The 19,361-nt window shown below is 40.5% G+C and overlaps 2 protein-coding genes across 5 annotated transcripts in view; one reads left to right on the plus strand and one right to left on the minus strand.

Annotated features, from left to right (window-relative positions):
* The window catches only part of timeout (circadian regulator timeout), a 116,113-nt gene that overhangs the window by 31,180 nt on the left and 65,572 nt on the right, over positions 1-19,361 (plus strand). For all 3 annotated transcript variants that reach the window (XM_089870400.1, XM_089870399.1, XM_089870401.1), the window contains exon 6: positions 7,768-7,825. In XM_089870400.1, the coding sequence (XP_089726526.1) occupies positions 7,768-7,825 (58 nt within the window). The remainder of the gene's footprint in view (positions 1-7,767; positions 7,826-19,361) is intronic.
* The window catches only part of LOC149690940 (uncharacterized), a 56,490-nt gene that overhangs the window by 12,311 nt on the left and 24,818 nt on the right, over positions 1-19,361 (minus strand). The window lies entirely within an intron of this gene.

A 19,361-nucleotide genomic window follows, 5' to 3' on the forward strand; every position in this document is an offset into this window, starting at 1 on the left:
AGACTATAAGGAGGAGGAGAGAAAAATGTCTGAAAAGTTCTCTCTAACTTAATCTCGTTTGTAACGTTCTTTGATACGAAGTGACGGCGATCTTTTCAAACGTAAAAGAATGGGGGCTTTCAAAATCGTTCGCCCTATCCCGTGGAATAAACTCGATGCCGCGGGAACCTCGGAATTTAACGTATATCATTAACCTTCACTCTATTCCATCGGAGTTCAACGCGAACGCCCTTCACTTCAAATGTTGCAACGAAGAACGAGGCTGAACTCTGCGCTTTTCTTACGTCGTAACGTTACAGAGTCGTCCCGCCTTCAACTCCATTACTCAAGTCGAATCGAACAACCTTAAGGTGGGGGAAAAAAACGGATAAAATTTGACACGACGGCTTCAATTCGCGGCTTTATCAAATACCGAATAGTTCAAAGGCTTAGGGGTGATGTCCGTCGGGTCGAACCCCCCAACGTTACGTATAGATAGATAGAGATTGCTAAGCCTAACATCGAAGCCCAAGTCTTTTCCGTCCCTTTTATTTTTAGTGGATTGGGGTGGTCCCTGTACCCCAATGTTCCTTATTCGTCTCACGATGGTTGTTAGTCTTCCGGCATACATTGGCGCCGCCAAACCAAAGAGGGTCAAGTTGTAACCCCTATCCCTTCTATCACCAGAGGCAAAAATATACGAAACAAAGTTATTAAATTCGGTTTTATCTTTGGGATACGTATCCCTTTGTGGCACGCCATCAATGGTTTAACCCATATAGAAAGAATCGATCAGTGAAACGATACAGTGTTCAATTAGGCCTAAAGAAGACCAGTTCATACATTGTGTTGGCTCCATTCAATAAGCCATAAATCATTTTGATATCGGCTATGGTCTCCAGTCCCGTCTTTCGCGCCAATACGCTGCTTGGCGACTAATTATGAAACCAATTAAGGCGTTGACGAGTCATTCTCATTAACCCTTTCTCAAGCAATCAATTAACCCCCTTTCAAGATGAATCGTCTGCCGCCGCGTTTCTGCCTGCCCTATTTAGACAATGTAACTCTTTTTAGCCCCCACTTGATGACGCCTTTTTCTTATTTGAATAGGGATGCATTTATTTTTTTTAATAGATGGTGGCGCTGATTGCGGTAATACACTCGTTAAAGAGAGGGTGTATTTCCACCCCCCAAGTAAAACTGAAACGAAACGAAAAACTCCTGGTAATTTAAATTACGCATCCACTCTAGTTTTTCTTGTTTATTCCTTTTTGGTTCTATGTCACCCCTTGGGGGGGGGGGTTGTAGTAGAAGGGGTGGAATGTCAACTGGGGCGTTTAATTGTTTAATGGATTTCCAATGTTGGTCCGCGTTCGCGCCCCGTTCGGGGGTTCTCGAGTCTCGTGTTTAACAAAACGAAAACGTCAACGTGGCCTTGAAACGATATCTCAGGCGCTCTAGCTTACACAGGGTTCTTACAAACATGGGAAACTTGGAAAAATCAGGGAAATAAATAGTTGACAAAAACCTAAGGGAAAATTCAGGGATATCAGGGAAATTTGCGTCAAACAGGGGCCGAGTAATTAAGCAAAATGTTCATAAACATCCCCTCCATAGGATTAACATTACACTATACTTTGGAGGCTCGTAACTCTGGTTATATTAGAGATACGGGGATGTCCTTTGATTTTGTTATAGTCCTATTTGCCCCCCCCCCCATCCAACCTTACTGAAGACTTGGGATTAAGACAAACTGGGGCCGAGTAATTAAGCTAAATGTTAGTAAACATAACCCCCTCCCCTTCCATAGGATTAACATTACACCAGAAATATATTACCTTATAAAGTAATATATTTCTGATTACACTAAACTTTGGTGGCTCATAACGATGTCTCGAGATCTCTGTTCCATACTCGTGTCTCACCTCGCCAGTGTGGAACAGGGTATTGACCAATGCTCCTCGATAGATAATAGTGGATATGAATTATTTGGCCATGGAAGTTCTAGTATATTCTATATGGGTTTATGGGGGATGAATTGGTTGGAAGAAGGTTGCTCCTTGAGAGAGAACTCGGAGAAAAAGAAGATCAAGGAAGATGAAATTTCCCCCTCCTTTTTAAAAAATTGATTATGAATTAAGGAAGGAATGAACGTCAGCGTTTTCCAAATGAAAAGAGACTCTAGTTTCTGCCTCCCTCCCTCCCTCTCTGCCTGGGGAACATCCCCCCGAGTATCTCCACCCCCCTTTCTCTCTCTCTCACTCTCTCTTACATATTGATATGAGAGGGACTCACTCGTTATAAGCGCCACGTCCATTTATGGGAAGAAAAATGATCGAAACTCATAGCTACCATCCTATAAAACCCTATAATTTTTAACCTGTCCGTTATTATTTCGTGTAATTTCGTGAAAGGTCCTATAGGTATTTGTTGTTATAAAATTGCGTAGTAACATCGTTTCTCAACGTTTGATTTACGTCAATACGTTAAATTTAAAAGAAACTCGTTTAAAATGACAATTTTAATGTGTTAGCGCGCTCGTTCTCTACAGCTACGAGGAGCTAAATTGCAAAAATTCCAATGCTTTGACTTAAAACGTTTTTGAATTCAGCCTTTAGGCTTAGTAAAAAGCGCGCCAAAATAGCCTCGTTTCCATGGCGACTTACGTCCCCTTCGCTCTAAGAGCGCGAGTTGAAACAAATGCAACTTTCTTCCCTTCCCCCTTCCCTATCGTCCCCCCCCCTCCTTCTTCCCGAAGCTGAAGCCGGGAGTCCGGAGCATAGAGATAGGAACATATATACCTCTAGAGTCACAACGTATATCCCGAGACAGGCCGCACTTTTTAAAACCATGTAAACTTTATCATTCGACACCAGCGCCACTATCGGCGATATTCTTAACTAAAATATTATTCGAGCTACAAATAGATGGCGTTGCTAAAAAAGGTTTTCGCGCTAAAAATGACTTTTTGGCGGGAAAAATGAACTTTTCGCGGTAAATCTGTAACTTTTTCAAACTTTTTTCAGTTGACGGACCTTATATTATTTTATTTGTTCTTAACTATCTAAATAAATGTTTCCAAAGTATATTTAAGTGTTTTATTTTATTTCTGTTCAAAATTTAACAAAATGGGTAGAAAATGCGCTGTTTCCTCTTGTAAAAATACTGGAAGAAACAAAAAGGTTTAATGCCATAGGTGAAAACCCAATAAATTAAACGTTGACATTATTAATTTATTAAACTAAGTTGTTATCACAATAAGCCATAGGAAAAACGGACTGGGTTCCAACTGCAAATGACACGATTTGCGGAGATAATTTTGAGGCAAATGCCTTTCGGGAAAATGCTTCCATTATTAAAGTACTGACAACTTGGACTAATAATAGAAACTTAGCTTTACTTAGTCCAGGCTGACAAGAACTGAGATTCCTTCTTTATTTTTACCGGAATCAAATGAGGATCTCCTAAATTCTAATTTACTGTTTTGCAAAATAACTTTTGGTGCTTATTTAACTTGTTAATACAATTTACAGAAAACATACGCTAGAACAATCCCAAATGAAACCTTTCCCCAAACCACTCACGCGTCGGTAAATGAAACGGTTGAAAATAGGCCTACCTTATTGCCAACTATTCAAGCGGCGGTCAATATCACACTCCAAACTAGCCTATACCTTTGGCAAGTTACATTGAGGTCAATGAACCCGCGGAGCATAATCTAGACGAAAATGCAATAGAGGATATCGCGCATTAACTGTAGAAGTTGGAACATTTTCCCAACGCACAGAAATGTATGACATCCCAATGGACATTGAAGAACACGATAGCCCTCTGTTTGTTGTATGTACAGAGCTACAGGCTATATCATTGTAATTTTAGGGGCTTTGTCAAACATTAACGTATTTCCACATTGATCTTACTGAAAAATGCCTTAGAAGTCTTAAATCTTGAAAAATGTCGTGGTTGCATTAAAAACATTCCACTCAAAATAGAAACTCTTGTTGACGATGCTTAATTCATGAAAACATATTTCCCACTCTAACGGAGCACATGTATGACCAAGAGTTCGGATGGAACCACGATTTAAATCACATTGTTAAAAAGGCAATAAACATCTACACAGATATCAGGCTGAGGAAAATAGCAAAGAATATGAACGAGAAAATGAAAAGAGAATATTAGAAAACGACTGACCAAACTGATTTTATTCCAAGGACAATAGTAGTCTATTTATAATTTGAATTTATTTATTAGTTGATACGTACATTTTACATTCAGCATTCATGATTCGTTCATTCACTCCAAAAAAATAATGTTTGTTTAATTAACTTGTCAAATCATCATCAATTTGTTTAATTAATTCATTATCACTTCCCTCGAATTTGCTAGAATACAATACACGCATAGACACAGTAGCAGACTACGCCGTTGAAAATATATCAAAATAGTTCTTCCGTTTTGGCACAGATGGCGCTGGGTGTATTTGATAAAGTATACTGTTTTTAACGTTGTATATTCACTAATGATAAGGTTAAAGTCTATGGGGACGCTTCCATGTTGTGACTCTAGAGGTATATATGTTCCTATCTCTATGGTCCGGAGGGGCAACGAAGAGCGGCCGGCGAGTTCCTTTGTTAGTTTGATTGACGCCAGATAATCGGTTACGTCGATGAATTTTTCTTCATTTTTTAAGTCGGATTAAAATCTTAACTTTTTTAAATCGAAATTATTTTAAACTCAAATTTTTAAAATCGAAATTTTTTTAAATCGAAATTTTTTTAAATCGAAATTTTTTTTAAATCGAAATTTTTTTTAAATCGAAATTTTTAAAATCGAAATTTTTTTAAATCGAAATTTTTTTTAAATCGAAATTTTTTTTAAATCGAAATTTTTTTTAAATCGAAATTTTTTTTAAATCGAAATTTTTTTTAAATCGAAATTTTTTTTAAATCGAAATTTTTAAAATCGAAATTTTTTAAATCGAATTTTTTTTAAATCGAAATTTTTTAAACTCAAATTTTTTTAAATCTATTTTTTAATGAAATATTTTTTTAAATCGAAATTTTTTAATTAATTTTAAAAATCCAAGTTCGGGACTAAGTGGTCCTTTCTAGTAGGAAACCCGCTGCTACATTACGGTAGAATAATATGGCCTCCCTAATTTTCTAGAAATAGGCCATTTTAATTAAAGATTAATCCGTTTAAAGTGGATGGGCGACTTTAAACAGAAATCAAGAACCCCTATAAGTTGTTTTCCGACACACACTCTCTCTCTCTCTCTCTCTCTCTCTCTCTCTCTCTCTCTGGTTCGTGGGTAGGCAGTTGGCACCATCCCCTCCCCTTGGGATCTCCTTCTTCGGAAAACCAACCGAACCCTAGACCCCCCCAAGCACCCCCCACCTTGATCGACTGTTATCTCGAGAGTGAGAGTCAGCCATTCTAATTAGGAGCCAGCAGATACACGCGAGCGCTTCCAGGGACCAGACATATTGAACCTGCACGGTCACGTGGTGGTATAAGCCAGGAGAAACTGCCAGAGACGGGAGGGGGGGACACACGCGGCGGCCCTCTCTATTTAATGGCCGACTTGGGAATGGTATAGTGTCTTTGAGGGAGGGAGGCGATAGGCCATCAACGGCGTCTATCATTAGCCAGCGAGCGACGACTGTTGTACAATGTGCATGGCTGTAAAGTCCAAAAATGCGCCCTGGAAGATGTCCCGTCCCCTATCTACTTTAGAAGATCCCTGCCAGAAACGAACCTTCTGGAAGCCTAACTAGTTGTCTAGACTTTACTCTAGCCATCCCTATCCCCATCCCCGAGACATCTCTACTCAGTCTAAACTGTTCGCGTTGTACGTTAGAACGTTGCCTGCAAACCAACACGTCCTTGTCCTTTTGAACATTTGGCCCTTTTGTTTTTATAATTCCTCCCCCCCCCGTGTATCTCTTTATTCAATCAACGAAGGCGAAAATGTATTTAGCTCTTGATGACGAGGGAGGGTGGCCACGTGACTCTAGGAACTACATTCGGATACAGTTATGCCCTCGAACCATAGGTATTAACTTTCAAAGGAGGAACGCCTTCCTTTGGAGATACCCCCCTCCCCAATGCGAGTCACGACGCGTACGTCTAATTGATGGATCTCTTTCTCTCACTCTCTCTCTCTCTCTCTCTCTCCCTCTCTCTCACTCTCTTGTTGATGTAATATAAATTTGACGCCTTTTTCAGCCGGCTAAATTAATCCACCCCCGTCTGCATGCTGAATATCAAACGAGAAAAGGCAAGGCTTGTTTAAAATTATTAATCGTCATGTTAGATTTTAGACCGGGCGAGTCTCGACTCGAAATTATAAACTGCGGGAGTGACGTAATTAACCGCGCGCTACTCGGCTTTATTTTGTCTACGAAAGACAGACAGACTTTCGGTGATACCGTAAACCTCCCCCCCCCCTAAGGAAAGAAAATAGTTAACTAAATTTTTTTTTATCCTTAAACCTCATTAAAATATTCGAGAACCCCCCCCCCCCGGGTTCTATTCCCCCCACCCCTGTTCCATATCTTAATGGAGAGGTCTTTGAAAATCTTTCTTCTTCGACAATCTCGGATATATTTTTGGGGAGCAGGTGCTCCCCCCAACCGCCCCCCCCCGTTCTTCCATTTTTTTTCTTCTTAATCAATAGCCGAAACCTTTATACGAAAAGAATTCACCGCTTTCTTCAAATTGAATGCCCCCCCCCTTCATCCACACGAACTACTTTCTATTCTATCCCTTTTTAATATTACGTATTAATGCGCCTGGCTTTAAGCCCCGGAAGCCAATCGGCCCTTACTACTAGAACTGAACTATAATGGAAAAAAAGAAGAGACTGAAACCTTAAGCCTCGGTCGGCAGTCTGTCTTTTCTTTTTTTAGCTTGAATTTTTATTAAATCCCGCTAGTGATCAAAGTCTTAACGCGTCAAAGCTTTTAATGGAATGACGTCACACGTTGTACTAAAGGATTGACACCCGCCCCCCCGTTTTATTTAAAATCAAATAGGTAAAAATGTCTATCCATAGCTCAATCTTTTGCACAAGGGGGTAGACGCTCTGGATCTTTGTGTACACCTGAGTTCAAAACAGTTCAGCTTTGACAGTGCATACTTCACACCTGAGTTCTCAAGTGTCTACCCCCTCGCTTTTTGCACTAGCTTTGGGTGAAGAACTACTTTTTCTTTGACCAAATTACAGAGGTCATATTCTGACCTAATTGAGGCCGATTCATTGGCTCGTACGCGCGTGCGCCGTACATGTACTGAAAATACAAAGGGGCAGGAATTTATAGTTGAGAGTAAATTTAGTAAAGGCGCGTACATACGAGGTCTATTTTGAATAATTGAATAGTGATTATATTTAGAAGATCTCGATTGTATTCATTGTCTGCATTCCCCCTTTTCCCTTCTCGGTGTTTCTAAACTTTTCGCTTTCTCCTTATTCTAAATTCTAATTAACGTCTATGGAAATGATGTTGTTGGGCCGAGGGAGAGCAAATTTCGGAATATTTCAGCAAAGGCAATTATAATTTATTTGTTCCGAAATGATTAGATTTAATGTTGACAAAGGCCCGAAATTTACTGTCTTTAGAGAATTTACTCGCGCCCAAAGGGGGGGGATGAAAAGCGAGGAGAATGGAGGAGAGAATGATAAATAAATAAATAAATAAATAATTAATACGGAATATTTAATTAATTTGACAATGTTAATTAATTAATTATTAACGTTCGTTTTTTTTTCCTCATTTATTTTAGAAATGGCTTCAGTCCGCGTCTCGGAACGGGAATTCGACTTGAAAGATTTCATCAAACGGTAGGAATTAATAACGCATGCTTTTTTTGTTAATTGGGTGCTTAAATTTAATTAAGTTTGCTTCTTGGTGGTGGTTTATTTTTTTCTTATATAATTTTGGGGGCCGAGTGTATTTTCATTGATTACGCGATATGAAGGGAACGTCTAGCTTCATCCCAAAACACGGGATATGTTTCTGCAAATTAACCGATAGATCAAACTGATAATAATAATAACGCATCGTATATTTAAGTGTAATTAGATTCGGGACTTAAAGGGGTAATTAGATTGTCTCGGGGTGAATTCTCTAATGACAGACCCGATTACGGCTTCTTCAAATTTAAGTTTAATCTTGAAAATAACTACGGTATTTTAAGTTTATTATGAATTTCGGAATGAGTTAGGTCTTAAGTCTTAAGTCTTAAGCTAACAGTTCCAAGAATTCCGTAAAAGACTCTTACTTGGGGGGGCCATTTTAATTATAAACGGGGGTGGTCATTTTGTCTGCCTTTGACAGTACAAAATCAATCTAAAGTCGGGAAGGCGCGTTAGGGTTAGCGGGGTTGGCGCGCTCGAGAGCTCCTCGGAGGGATTTATCTGGCACTAATGGACATCTGGAGGAGTCATCTTTGTTGATGTTTACCGCCTAAATCTAGGCTAGAGTCTTCTTAGAAGGCGTGCCGTTCATTTTGTACGCGGAGAATGGCTTCGTTATCCCCTAGTAAGACGGCGGCCCTAGTTCTTAGCTTGAATATTTGTATAGTTGCCCTTTGCCCTTGGCCAGCCTTTTCAGGCTTCCCCCCGACCCCCATCCCCCCTTGGGTTTAATCCAGCTTCATTAATCTAATTAATGAGAAAAATAAGAGCAACGCGGTGTAAGGAGGCAAAGACTTACGATCATACCTTCTAAGGCGGACTGGGGAGGGGGGTTGGTGGGGGGATAAGAATTTATTTAAAGCAATTAGCGCATTCCTTTTAATGGCTTTTTAAGTTGATGACTTATAGGAGAACCTTACGTACGACGACTATTCGGTATTCATTCATTCATTCATTATGGTTCGCGACATTAAGCTCGCTGCTAGCTCTAAAGTGTATAGACCGAGGCACTATCTTAAGCCTTTGTTTCTCTATTTAGGACTTGACTAATTGATTTATTTATTCGACATCAGTTTCATGCATTTGAAAGAAATTAACGAAACAAAAGCGAGGAATAACTTTGGGTTTATCCCCTTTTATTAGCGATTCTTTTTGGAATTACATAAATCAAGTGTTGGTAACTATAGTTAGGCTTAGGGTTTTCGATAGAATGTGCATGATGGGTGTTTTGGTTCGGGTTGGCTTTTTTTAGCGAGAGACTTTGGCGCCTTTCCCACTGTATATATTCTATTATAAATGAAAAAGACCATAGCTAGGGAGGCGAGAATGTTTACTGGAGCGTTTAGAAAAGACTGAGCTAGGGACTCGAATATTTCACAGTCTTAATGATTATGTAAATTCCTCATCCTTCGTTCGTCTCGATGCCTGCCCGCCTGCGTGCCAGAAGAATAGATAGGCCTCACACAAACTGTAGCTTGTACGCGCCTCGGTGTCTGTGTCCGCTATCTTTAGAGTAAGTTTTTAGCAAAATACTTGTTGAGTCAGCCAATTCTTCGATCGACAAAGGAAGTTAAACCTGCAGTGCAGTTTCTTTTCCTTTTTTCCAATTTTTATAACCCGAAACAATATTTGATCTCGTCTAAATTGTATCGAAACGTGCAGGTCCGACGCCCCTCTATATCTATATTGTAATTGGCTCGAAACCGCGGCAACCAATTAACTGTAATTTCAATTAGCCATCCGGAGAGTTTAATCGCGCCATAATTATTCTATTATTCGAAATTTACAAGTTTAATTAATTGTCAGGTTTAATTTAAAAGCGTAACCGTAGCGACGACTAACGGGGTAGGGGGGCGTATTTACGTCAAGTTATGGCTCTCGGATGAGTCCTCGCCGTAGCAACCCCCCAATTGAGGGGGGAGCCCCCGCTATTAAATAGCTTTCAAAAAAACATCACTCTTTCGGCTAAATTATAGTTTGTCGGGGAGATAGTTACCTGAAGCCAGTTATTTATTAACGCCTCGTATATTTAATTGAAGAGAAGCTATAGGCTGCTATACCTTTTCCATTTTTCCATATCCATTTCGTAGAAAAAAATCGAGAGCAGGTAGCCCCTTCCTACCTGCACCCCCTTATGCATTGGGGGGTGGGAGTGTTTTCTCCGGAACGCGTTTGTTCATCGCGTCGTTGATCAGGTTTAGTGATACCTGTAATTATTCTCTCTCCCCTCCCTCCCTCTTTCTCTCTTAGTATCTGTTTTTTTTATTATTATTCGAGCGAGCTTTTGAAAGCCCAGAGGGGAGCCCCGTACGGTCTCATCACTGAGAATTTTTCTTAATTAATATCCAACCTTATTAGCGCCGAAAAAACCCATTAGTATAATGGAGAGTAAAGCTAGATTCTTCGGCCCCTCCACTCCCCCAATCCGAATGTACTCCCTTTCCCCCATGAACATGTCTTAGAATGGGGGGCGAGAAAGTAAATGAATATATTGTGTAGAGCTCGAGAACGGGATGGCTTAATGGAGACAATATTCTCGGGTGCCTTTGTTTCAATTCTCGTTTTAATGGAGCTCCTCTTCTAGTATATTTTATCCGCTCGGAGCGTGCCCTTTTTTTTATCTCCAGCTGCCGGTGTTTACGCCGGATTTTGTAACATCGACCACGCGTACCTTACCTATGCCTACCTGGCTGCCGCTTTGATGGATGTACCAGCATGCATCGTCCTATTAAATTTATTCGCGAACACCGTGGTAATAATTATTACGAGTTGAGTACAAGATGATGGGTTAGGGTTATCTAGCATTAGTTTTTCCCACGCTTTTCTCTTTGTAGCACTTATAATATATTTAATATAAATAAGGCAAACTTTTCACTCGCTCGGCACTGGTAGGATAACTCGAAAGTTAGAAACTAATATTTGATAATATAAAATGCAATTTTGAAGTTCAAACATGGTAGGCGCTGCTGTACTCTCTCGAGTTTGTCTATCTGTCGCCTCGGCATAGTGTCCTCCTACCTGTCCCCCGTCCGCCTCCGCCCCCGCCCGGGGTTAAGAGTTTATTTTAAAGCCCCGTTCGCTTTCAACGTCGCCTCGGAGTTGGCCACGCTGCCAGGTAGGTGACTGAGGCCCAGTTCAACTCCGTGCGCGCTAAAGCAAACAAAACCAAAGGATATTTTCATAGGCGGTCGGAGAAGAGAAACCTTTCCCGAATCCAAATATATATTTATATATATAGCTTTATCCTCGTTCGCTGTTCTTGAAATAGCGAAGGCAAAGCTATATCGATCGCTTCTTTTCAATATACTCGCCGCCTTCGCCCGTATTAGCTCCTGGATTGTTTGTTGAGGGAAAGACTTTCTCGGCTTCGGGTTAGTTTTGACTGCAACTTCTATACTGTATACCGAGATAATCACTTTTTTACACACACTCTCCGTTCGCCGCGGCGAGATTCCAATAAGTCTTAGATTTGCTCTCTCTCTTTCTCTCTCTCTCTTTCTCTTTCTCTCTCTCTCTTTCTCTTTCTCTCTTTTTCCTTCCAATATATTGGGGGACCCTTTCTAAATGATAAAAATGAGTTGCGCTGTTATTGGTACATTCTGAATGGATTATGTCTTCGAATAGCCTAACCACCACCACGATTGACCAACGGCTCTGCAGCTATGGATGGATCTTAAGATGTAGAAGGGGGTCTTTTAGAAACTGTAGCGATGTCAGTTGGTTTGAAAAAAGAAATCTTAGCCCCCAGGAAATTATTTTAGCGTCGCGGCGTTATCTCGTACTTTGTTTTCCGAATCTTGTTTAGAATTAATTAATTTCGGTTCGCCCGTGTATTTCCTTATAATGGAAAAGTACTTTTTTAACCCCCCGGCCCCAACCCCGGGGGGGGGGGGCGCTCTGAAAGGCGAGCGAGCTTTCATAGTAAAATACTATAGTCGAAAACAGCCTGAATAAATTTATTTCTACCTAGATCGCTGCAGCCTCTCTCTGTTGAACGGAGAGGGTTTTTTACGTCATGTTACGTATAGTTTGAAAGTCATTCTAGCTTGTTTACCGAAGATGTTTGCGAGGTTTAATGGAAAAAGGGTTGAGTAAACGTGTTTACGGCTTTTTAACCTCGAGGGGTTTTAAATAATTTATTAAATGAGGTTCTTACGCGGGGGTTTACAATTTTTTTTAAATTCATTTTTAAATACGTCGTTTTGATGTTTTCTTATAATTCCATTATATTCTTCACTCATATCTCGAATGAAACTATTATGTTATATAAATCAATATGCATAGTATATAGTTTGGTGCATTGAAAGAGAAAAGGTATAAGAAGAAGCGGAGGCGGTGGGTTCCATCAATTTTATATTAAAACTGTTAATATTTATGGGTAGAAACATTTTTAGGGGTAATCGCGAAAGAGAGTCGAGTTTCCTGGGCCGCGCGCGCTGAGTTTTGTAAATTTGATAAAGCGAGTTTCGCCAGTTGGAGATTCTCGCGGGGGTTCGAGCCCCCCATTTCCCCCCTTTTCCCCTTTCCCCGGCAGCACGCGTTATAGCTTAATATTGGAAAAGGGAAAACGTTGTTTCCCCGAGTAATAATATTGAGGTATACACTATGATGGTAGGTAGCTAGGCTAGAACGGAGTAGGGGGGAAAAAGGAATTTTTGAAAGCCATCCGATACAAGAATATGTTTTTTAGCCGCCGAGTTTCCACCTTGGTTTGACGCCTTTTTCCACGCCGTTTTAACGGGGAAAGGACCCCTTTTAAGAGTGTCGGAAGCGATATTGACCCCCGAGCGTTGTAAGAAAAATTACTTTCCTTGAATACAATTTTACAAGAATTCTCGCGGGAGAGATGTTTCAATTTTTGACTAGATTTTTCAAGTGCCCCCCCCCCCTCTTTCAAAATTCGCGTATTGCCCAATAAGCGGGGAACTCCCTAGTGACGTCACCGTCACGCGTCTTAGCCAAGATCCAACTTCATCCCTTTTACCCTTGTTTTTGTTTTTAACAAAAATAAACTTATTTTTTAACAAGGCGGCTTAGGAAGATATCGGTAAAGACACGGCCAATGTCTTATTATTGGGAACAACAATGTAGCGGTATTTAGAAAAGCTTTAAGTAGACTTTCCTTTTTTTGGAAATAATAATAAAAAACGAACTAAGACGAGACAAAAAGTTAAAGAAGACAAAAGAGAAGAGTCTCGTTTCCTTCCTGTAAACTAGGATCTTCCTTGACGTCAGAACGAGGTCGATTATCGATCGATCTGTATCTAAGCGCCCCCCCCCCCGCTTAATAAAATACCGAGATGAAACGCCTGAAATCCCGCCCCCCCCCATAGTGTTTATCAACTGCATGCGCTTAATTCAAGTTCGTCTTAATTTTAGTTTTTTCTCTCGGTCTATTCCTATAAGCATTATTGGTGCACCCTCTTCAACCAACCCTTGACGTTTATTTAATTAAAATTTATCTGGTGGTTTTCTATATAAAAAAAATAATAATTTGCTTCGTAATTTCGTTACCAGCACGGCCTAAATTAATTAACGATACTTGTCTGCATGGCGTGGTTTTGTTTCGAATGAAAATTGCCTTTAATTTATCTTTTAAATGAACGCAATTGCCTTGCGCGCGCCTTTAATCTAAATTTATTTCGAATAATTAAATTCCAGTTAAACTAATTCATTTATTTAAACTGTTAGGGGATGGGGGGAGGGGGGCTAACTTTTTAAATTTATTTATCTCTGTTTTCATTTTATTCGCTATCTATAAGGAAAATAATATTAAGCCGGAGAGTTTAGGGGTAAACACGCGTAGTTTTTAGTGTATTTTTCATTCTCCCCCCCCCCTTCTTTCCAACTTTAACTTTCAGCTCGGCGGGAACTTTGTTGTAGGCAAACTCTTTTATCGCTGCTCCCATACTGTAGTTAATATAAACTTTACGACCATTACATTACGAGCTTCCAGAACATATACTATATATATATATATATTAACGCGCCGCCATTTTTTGGGAAGGGCCAAAAAATGACTGTCGTAAAAAATATATACTTTGAGATAAATGTTACGTAACCAAAGTTTTTAGGTGAAACTTTCTCGTAATACTCGATGTATATTTTTAAACCCTTTTTTAGCTATTAATGGGGTTTCCCTCGAATTGCTAGGCCACTCGGTGTGTTGCTAATAAGGAAGGGGAATCCCCCTGTCAAGTTGGTCGCTTATTTCGCTAGCTCTCATTTCGTTTCCGGGGTTATTAGTGGTTTGACAGCTCGTTTCGCGGCCACTTTTAAGACGCCAATCCCCCGGAGAAATTAACTCCAAAGTTCGCCAGCTTTATTTCAAATTAAACCTAAATTATGAAGTTATTTTCTTTTCCTTTCCATTCTTGGTTGGATGCGAAAATTCCTTAGAAATATTCTCTTGTTTAAAAAAAAAAAAAAAAATTGGCTCTGGTGTACAGCGGGGTAAACATTTCTACAGGGGCCGTAGGATTAACACGGCCTGTTTTGCCCCTATTGGAGGCTTCTCCCTGGACACCGGTGTACCGCGGGGTAAACATTTCTACAGGGGCCGTAGGATTAACACGGGGTGTTTTGCCCCCGTTTGGTGACTTCCCTCTCTTGCTACACTTTTTTTGTTATCAAATTTAAAATTAGTATAGAATTATAATTATGAATATTAAACAAGGTATTGGCAATTAGGCCTATCTTTAAAGCGGATGACGTAATGCCGTGACATCTCTATTGGACGACTCTAGCTTTGTTCCAATATGGATGACGTAATGCCGTGGCATCCATATTGGACGACTCTAGCTTTGTTCCAATATTCATAGTTCTTTTTCTCTCGAATATAGGCATACATTGGGATTTGGGAAACATCTGATATTGGAATTTTATATCGTCAATATATACCCTTTTATATTCCCAAACGAAAGGGGAGGGGGGGGAGAGAAAAACCGGATTTTATTTTTAGAAATGTAAAGAATCTGGTCCTCTCTTTTTTCTGGTTTCTTCTTTCGGACGTTATCTTTTTCAACTTTATTCAAAAAAACCAACCAAGGCCAAGAAGTAAAATAAAAAAATTGACGCTATTTTCAATTCTCTCCGTAATCCGGAAGAAACTCAGTTTACGCTCCAATTCTTTTCTTCATTGTCTCTTGGGGAAGAAACGCTAAAAAGAATAGAAAAGAAAACCGCCCAAAGATACCCCCTTCACTTTGTTTTCAACTCACAATGTCTACCGCTATCAAAGGCAGGGATATATGCGTTTTAAAACAACGCGAAACGTTTCCCCCGTTTTGAAAGGCGCTATATTTTCCAGATTGAAAATGAAAAGAGTAGGCATATAAGAATGTTAGAAAGAGTTTGCTTGTAGTAGACAACGATTGTTATCTCGTTTTCAGTTTCTCGGTTCATTTTGGTGCGAATGAATTAAGTTAAAGGTGGGAAGGAAAGGGTTTAAATGGGAAGACGGAATTTACCACGCGTTCAGTTTAGCTGGGTGGACGGAAACCACTTTGTTTTTTCTCCTAAGCCGCCGCCAGCTTTCGTTTTCGGCGATTTGTTCTCGTAAATAATTCTTTATCTTTTCCCAATATACCCAGACGGGGATAAATACTACACTTGTAGACCAAATTCCTCTCAATTCCTCCGTATTCTAATATAAAATAGAAATTTATAATTCAGTATTTTTTTATATCTATGACTTTTAACACCTAATTTCTCCTCGCTTTGATCAAATCCTGTTTGGGATCGTATAACGTTTTGGTACTGTCGCGTGGGAGTTTATTTTCAAGGAAGATTTTTGATAAAGGGTTGGAGAATTCCTAGTATTTTGTAAAGAACGCGGGTTCGAGTCATTAGGCACGCTCCGAGCGAAGACCTAGGGACCATTTTGGGCCATCCTTGATGGCGTATATCCCGGAAGATGACCGCCGTGGGAAGAAGACCAAGAGCGGCCGGGGAATTAGGAAGAGAAGGGAGTTGAGACTCTTAGAGGTGCACGCTCCTGGAAATCGGATTTGGTTGGCCCGCGCCGACAGAAAGATAAAGCTCAGGGTAAAAGAAGGGGGGAGGGGCCGGAGTGCCACGTCATAAATGATTTATTCTCACTTTTTTAAACTTTTTATTTGACTGGGCGCCTTCGTTTAGAGAGCTAGCGCCGAGAAAATGAAATATTTTATGCCCAAGAAATGTTTTTCCTTCTGCGTACCTTCGCGCTGCTGTCTTCAAAAAGGTATTACCCATAAATATAGCTTTAGATATTTTTTCGGGTTTATTTTTACGCGGACATCATTCTGACTTTTTATACATAACAAACTTAAAGATTGGTGCAAAATTCTTTTGAAATGGAACCCTATATATCCCTAAAACATCCTTTGAAATCTCGTGTTCCAAATTTAATCCTTCATCAGTGGGCATCGTGCTTATCTCTCTCTCTCTCTCTCTCTCTCGCGATGCTATCTGCGTAACGTCTCTGCACCGAGAGATGGAGGGAGGGAGAAAGGGTTGGGGGGGGGGTATGGAAATGGATATTGGAGCTATATAGAGATTCCTTATCGAGCTTAGCTGTTTATGATCAATTGGAATTTCCTAAGCATGGTAGGCTCGCCGGCCGGCTTCCCCTATAATCCATCTTCCTTTGAGGTCCCGGACTGTCATCCGTGTAACATCGCCGAATTGATTGGAAACCCTGGAACGCCACGCACCCCCCCCCCCCGTGTAGCTATAGCTTATTATATACCCGAGCTTGTTTTAGGCAAAGTTTGTACGTCGAGGGAACGCGACAACCATACAGGCGTATCTTGGCAATGTGGTTAAGCCGAATTTTGTAGTTCATTTTGATCGGGCGCAATTTGCCATAGTTCAAGGTCATATCCCCGTGAAATATTGTACAATCGCCTTTAAGCCTTAGCCCAAATCACGTCGGCATCAGTCCCAGTTTGCGATAGGTCGACTTAAATTGTACCACTCAAAGTTTGCCGCGATATAAGCCGCGCTAACTACTCTGAATCTCTATTGAGGACATCAAAGGCCTCGTCTAGACTAAATCAGGATGCATTTTCAGCGTGGAGTGCATGTGTATCGCCTCGATAAGCTTATACTACGCCTCTACTATAGATAGATAGAGATTGGAGTTCGGGTCACCTTATACCGTCGACCGCCTTCATTATAAAGTATAATATTTAACCTTACACTGGGAAAGGACCTTTCTCTCCGTTGGTCAAAATACGCGGCCACGACGCTGATGTGTTTCCATCCCTAATATCCCCTAGGTTTTCGAAGCCATGCGTGTTAGCTTCGAGCAACTAACGAGAGGGCGCCCTAGGCCTTAGCTTAGAGGAGCGGCGCTATCTTTGTTTACTGCGAATATCTCCTTCCTTCCTCGCCTCCATTAATACGGAAATTAATTAATTAATTCGGTTTGTTTTAATCGCGAAAATAAGGGAAGATAGAACGAAGCCTAACACGCGTTCTACTCCCATTTATTATCCAGATGTATCAATCGATAGCCAATTATTATTAATCGCTTCGAATAAATTATAATTTATTCCATTGAAGTTATTTCGAGACAGTGAATGCTGGGGTCTTCGAGTTCTTAGTTTCGAATGCCTTGTAATGTCAATTATTAATTGAGTTAGGGTGTATTTAATAATTAATAGACTATAGAGTCACGACAAGTTATTTTCTCCCATGAATATTGAATGACCCCCCCCCTTTTTATTCATTTCCGCGAAGCTAAAATTTCAAACTCGAATAATTAGTTTTGAAGTCGAGAAGTTTCGTCTATTAATAAATTAACAATTTTAATTTTTAAAGTCGTCGGGCGTGGTTGCGTTGCAGGGCTGTTCTGAGGGTACAATTCTTCAAATATTAAGAAACCTACGTTAAAAACTTTGTAAAACACACACAGACGCCCCCATTTTTCTAGTTTCCCCTTTAGTGTCGTTGGAGCCGAGTATCTTAACTCGTTTTTGCCCAGCTTTTTTCCACGACGGTTGGCACTAGGGTTAAGCTTAGTTTGGTTCCCCGTGCTCGGTGTCTTATTACTTAATCCGAGCCTCTCCCAGAAGATCGTAGATCAAGCGGACAGTTAGAAGCTCCCCCTGGAGGCAGATCCCCCTTTTTACGATGGGTTTGGGGGTAGGAGGTGTCGACGGTTAATTACTAGAGCCGTAATTACTGACTCCATGGGTTCCGCGGATAGAGAGTGAATTCATTAAGTACTTTGACCCTGGTCCGCGTTTTTCCTAGGCTGACCATCCACGCTCCAGTCAGGATCGGGGAAACTCCCTTATCGTTGACCATCGTGAGATTATGTTCAATTTCGTGGGGTTTTTTTCTCTCTAAATAATGGGACAAGTTATCTATCGTGTTTTGTAAGGTTAAATCTGACCCTTAAAGCGGACTCTCCATCCAATCAGGAGCGTGGGGATTTGAAACCTGTAATAATTTCCTTCCCTTATTAGGGTGGTCAAATTGCAACCCCAAAAAATCTAGTTTAAGCTTAACTTCTCTAAAATTGAACATAGCCAGTGGAACTTCTGGTGGGAGCGCGTTAATCCCAAACTAGGACCAGAACTTTTATAGTTCCTTAATAGACTGACCTGGCGTAATTTTCCCTCCTTTTTTATTCTATTCGCCCCCCCCCCTCCCCCTCCCTCCACTTTGGGAAAGCTATCAGTGCGCAAGAGTGTAGAAGTTAGGAAGGTGGCTTGGGCTCTTCCCCATTCTAGGCTGGCTTTATAATAGCCCTCGGCTATATGTAAGGTAGATCGGTATCCCATCGCTAAACTTGATTAAGGTCAACCCTACCTCGCTTGATTAGTTATATGTGAAATTCGCTTCTAATTTCCAGTTGGCTAGACTACTTTATCGCATTTAGCCTGCTTAACTCTGTGTTTGCCTAAGACTGAAGATTTCCCAACAGTTTCTATAACTTTCTCGAGTTTAACTATACGCAGCTATTTTCATTCCACTTTGCCAATAAATTCGGGGTTTTATACATAGATTTTGCATCTCCACGGTAACGCCCGCGTTCGTGTATATACTCTCTTCTTAAGTAAAGAACCCGAATTTGAAAGTTCATCTTAAATTTGAATGATGTGGGAGGAAATACGAGCTAAGCCCGAAGAAGATCTTAACTTCTTAGAACGTTACTCGGAAGACGGGGGGAAAACGGAGAGAGGGGGAAAAGATTTCAAGGCGTTGAGTAAGAAAATAGTCATTAGGTTGACGTTTTAGACGAATTGACTAACGATGGGCGCGCGAGGGATGCGGGGATACGCTCTTCAAAGCGTCACTCGCGCTCGCCTTCTTAAAAGGGAGGGTGAAATGAAATCCTATGAAATTATATTAGTTAGCGTTTCTTAATAAGGAAACTATAGTATTAGTTAAAATGAAATCTCGTCGACTGTTTGGGAGAGGGAAAGACTACTATTATTTTTAACCATCGAACATTAGCTTTATTAAT

Source organism: Phalangium opilio, unplaced genomic scaffold (genome assembly GCF_054372755.1).
Source record: "Phalangium opilio isolate 3A_F unplaced genomic scaffold, DU_Popi_V2 ptg000031l_1, whole genome shotgun sequence".
Lineage (NCBI taxonomy): Eukaryota > Metazoa > Arthropoda > Arachnida > Opiliones > Phalangiidae > Phalangium > Phalangium opilio.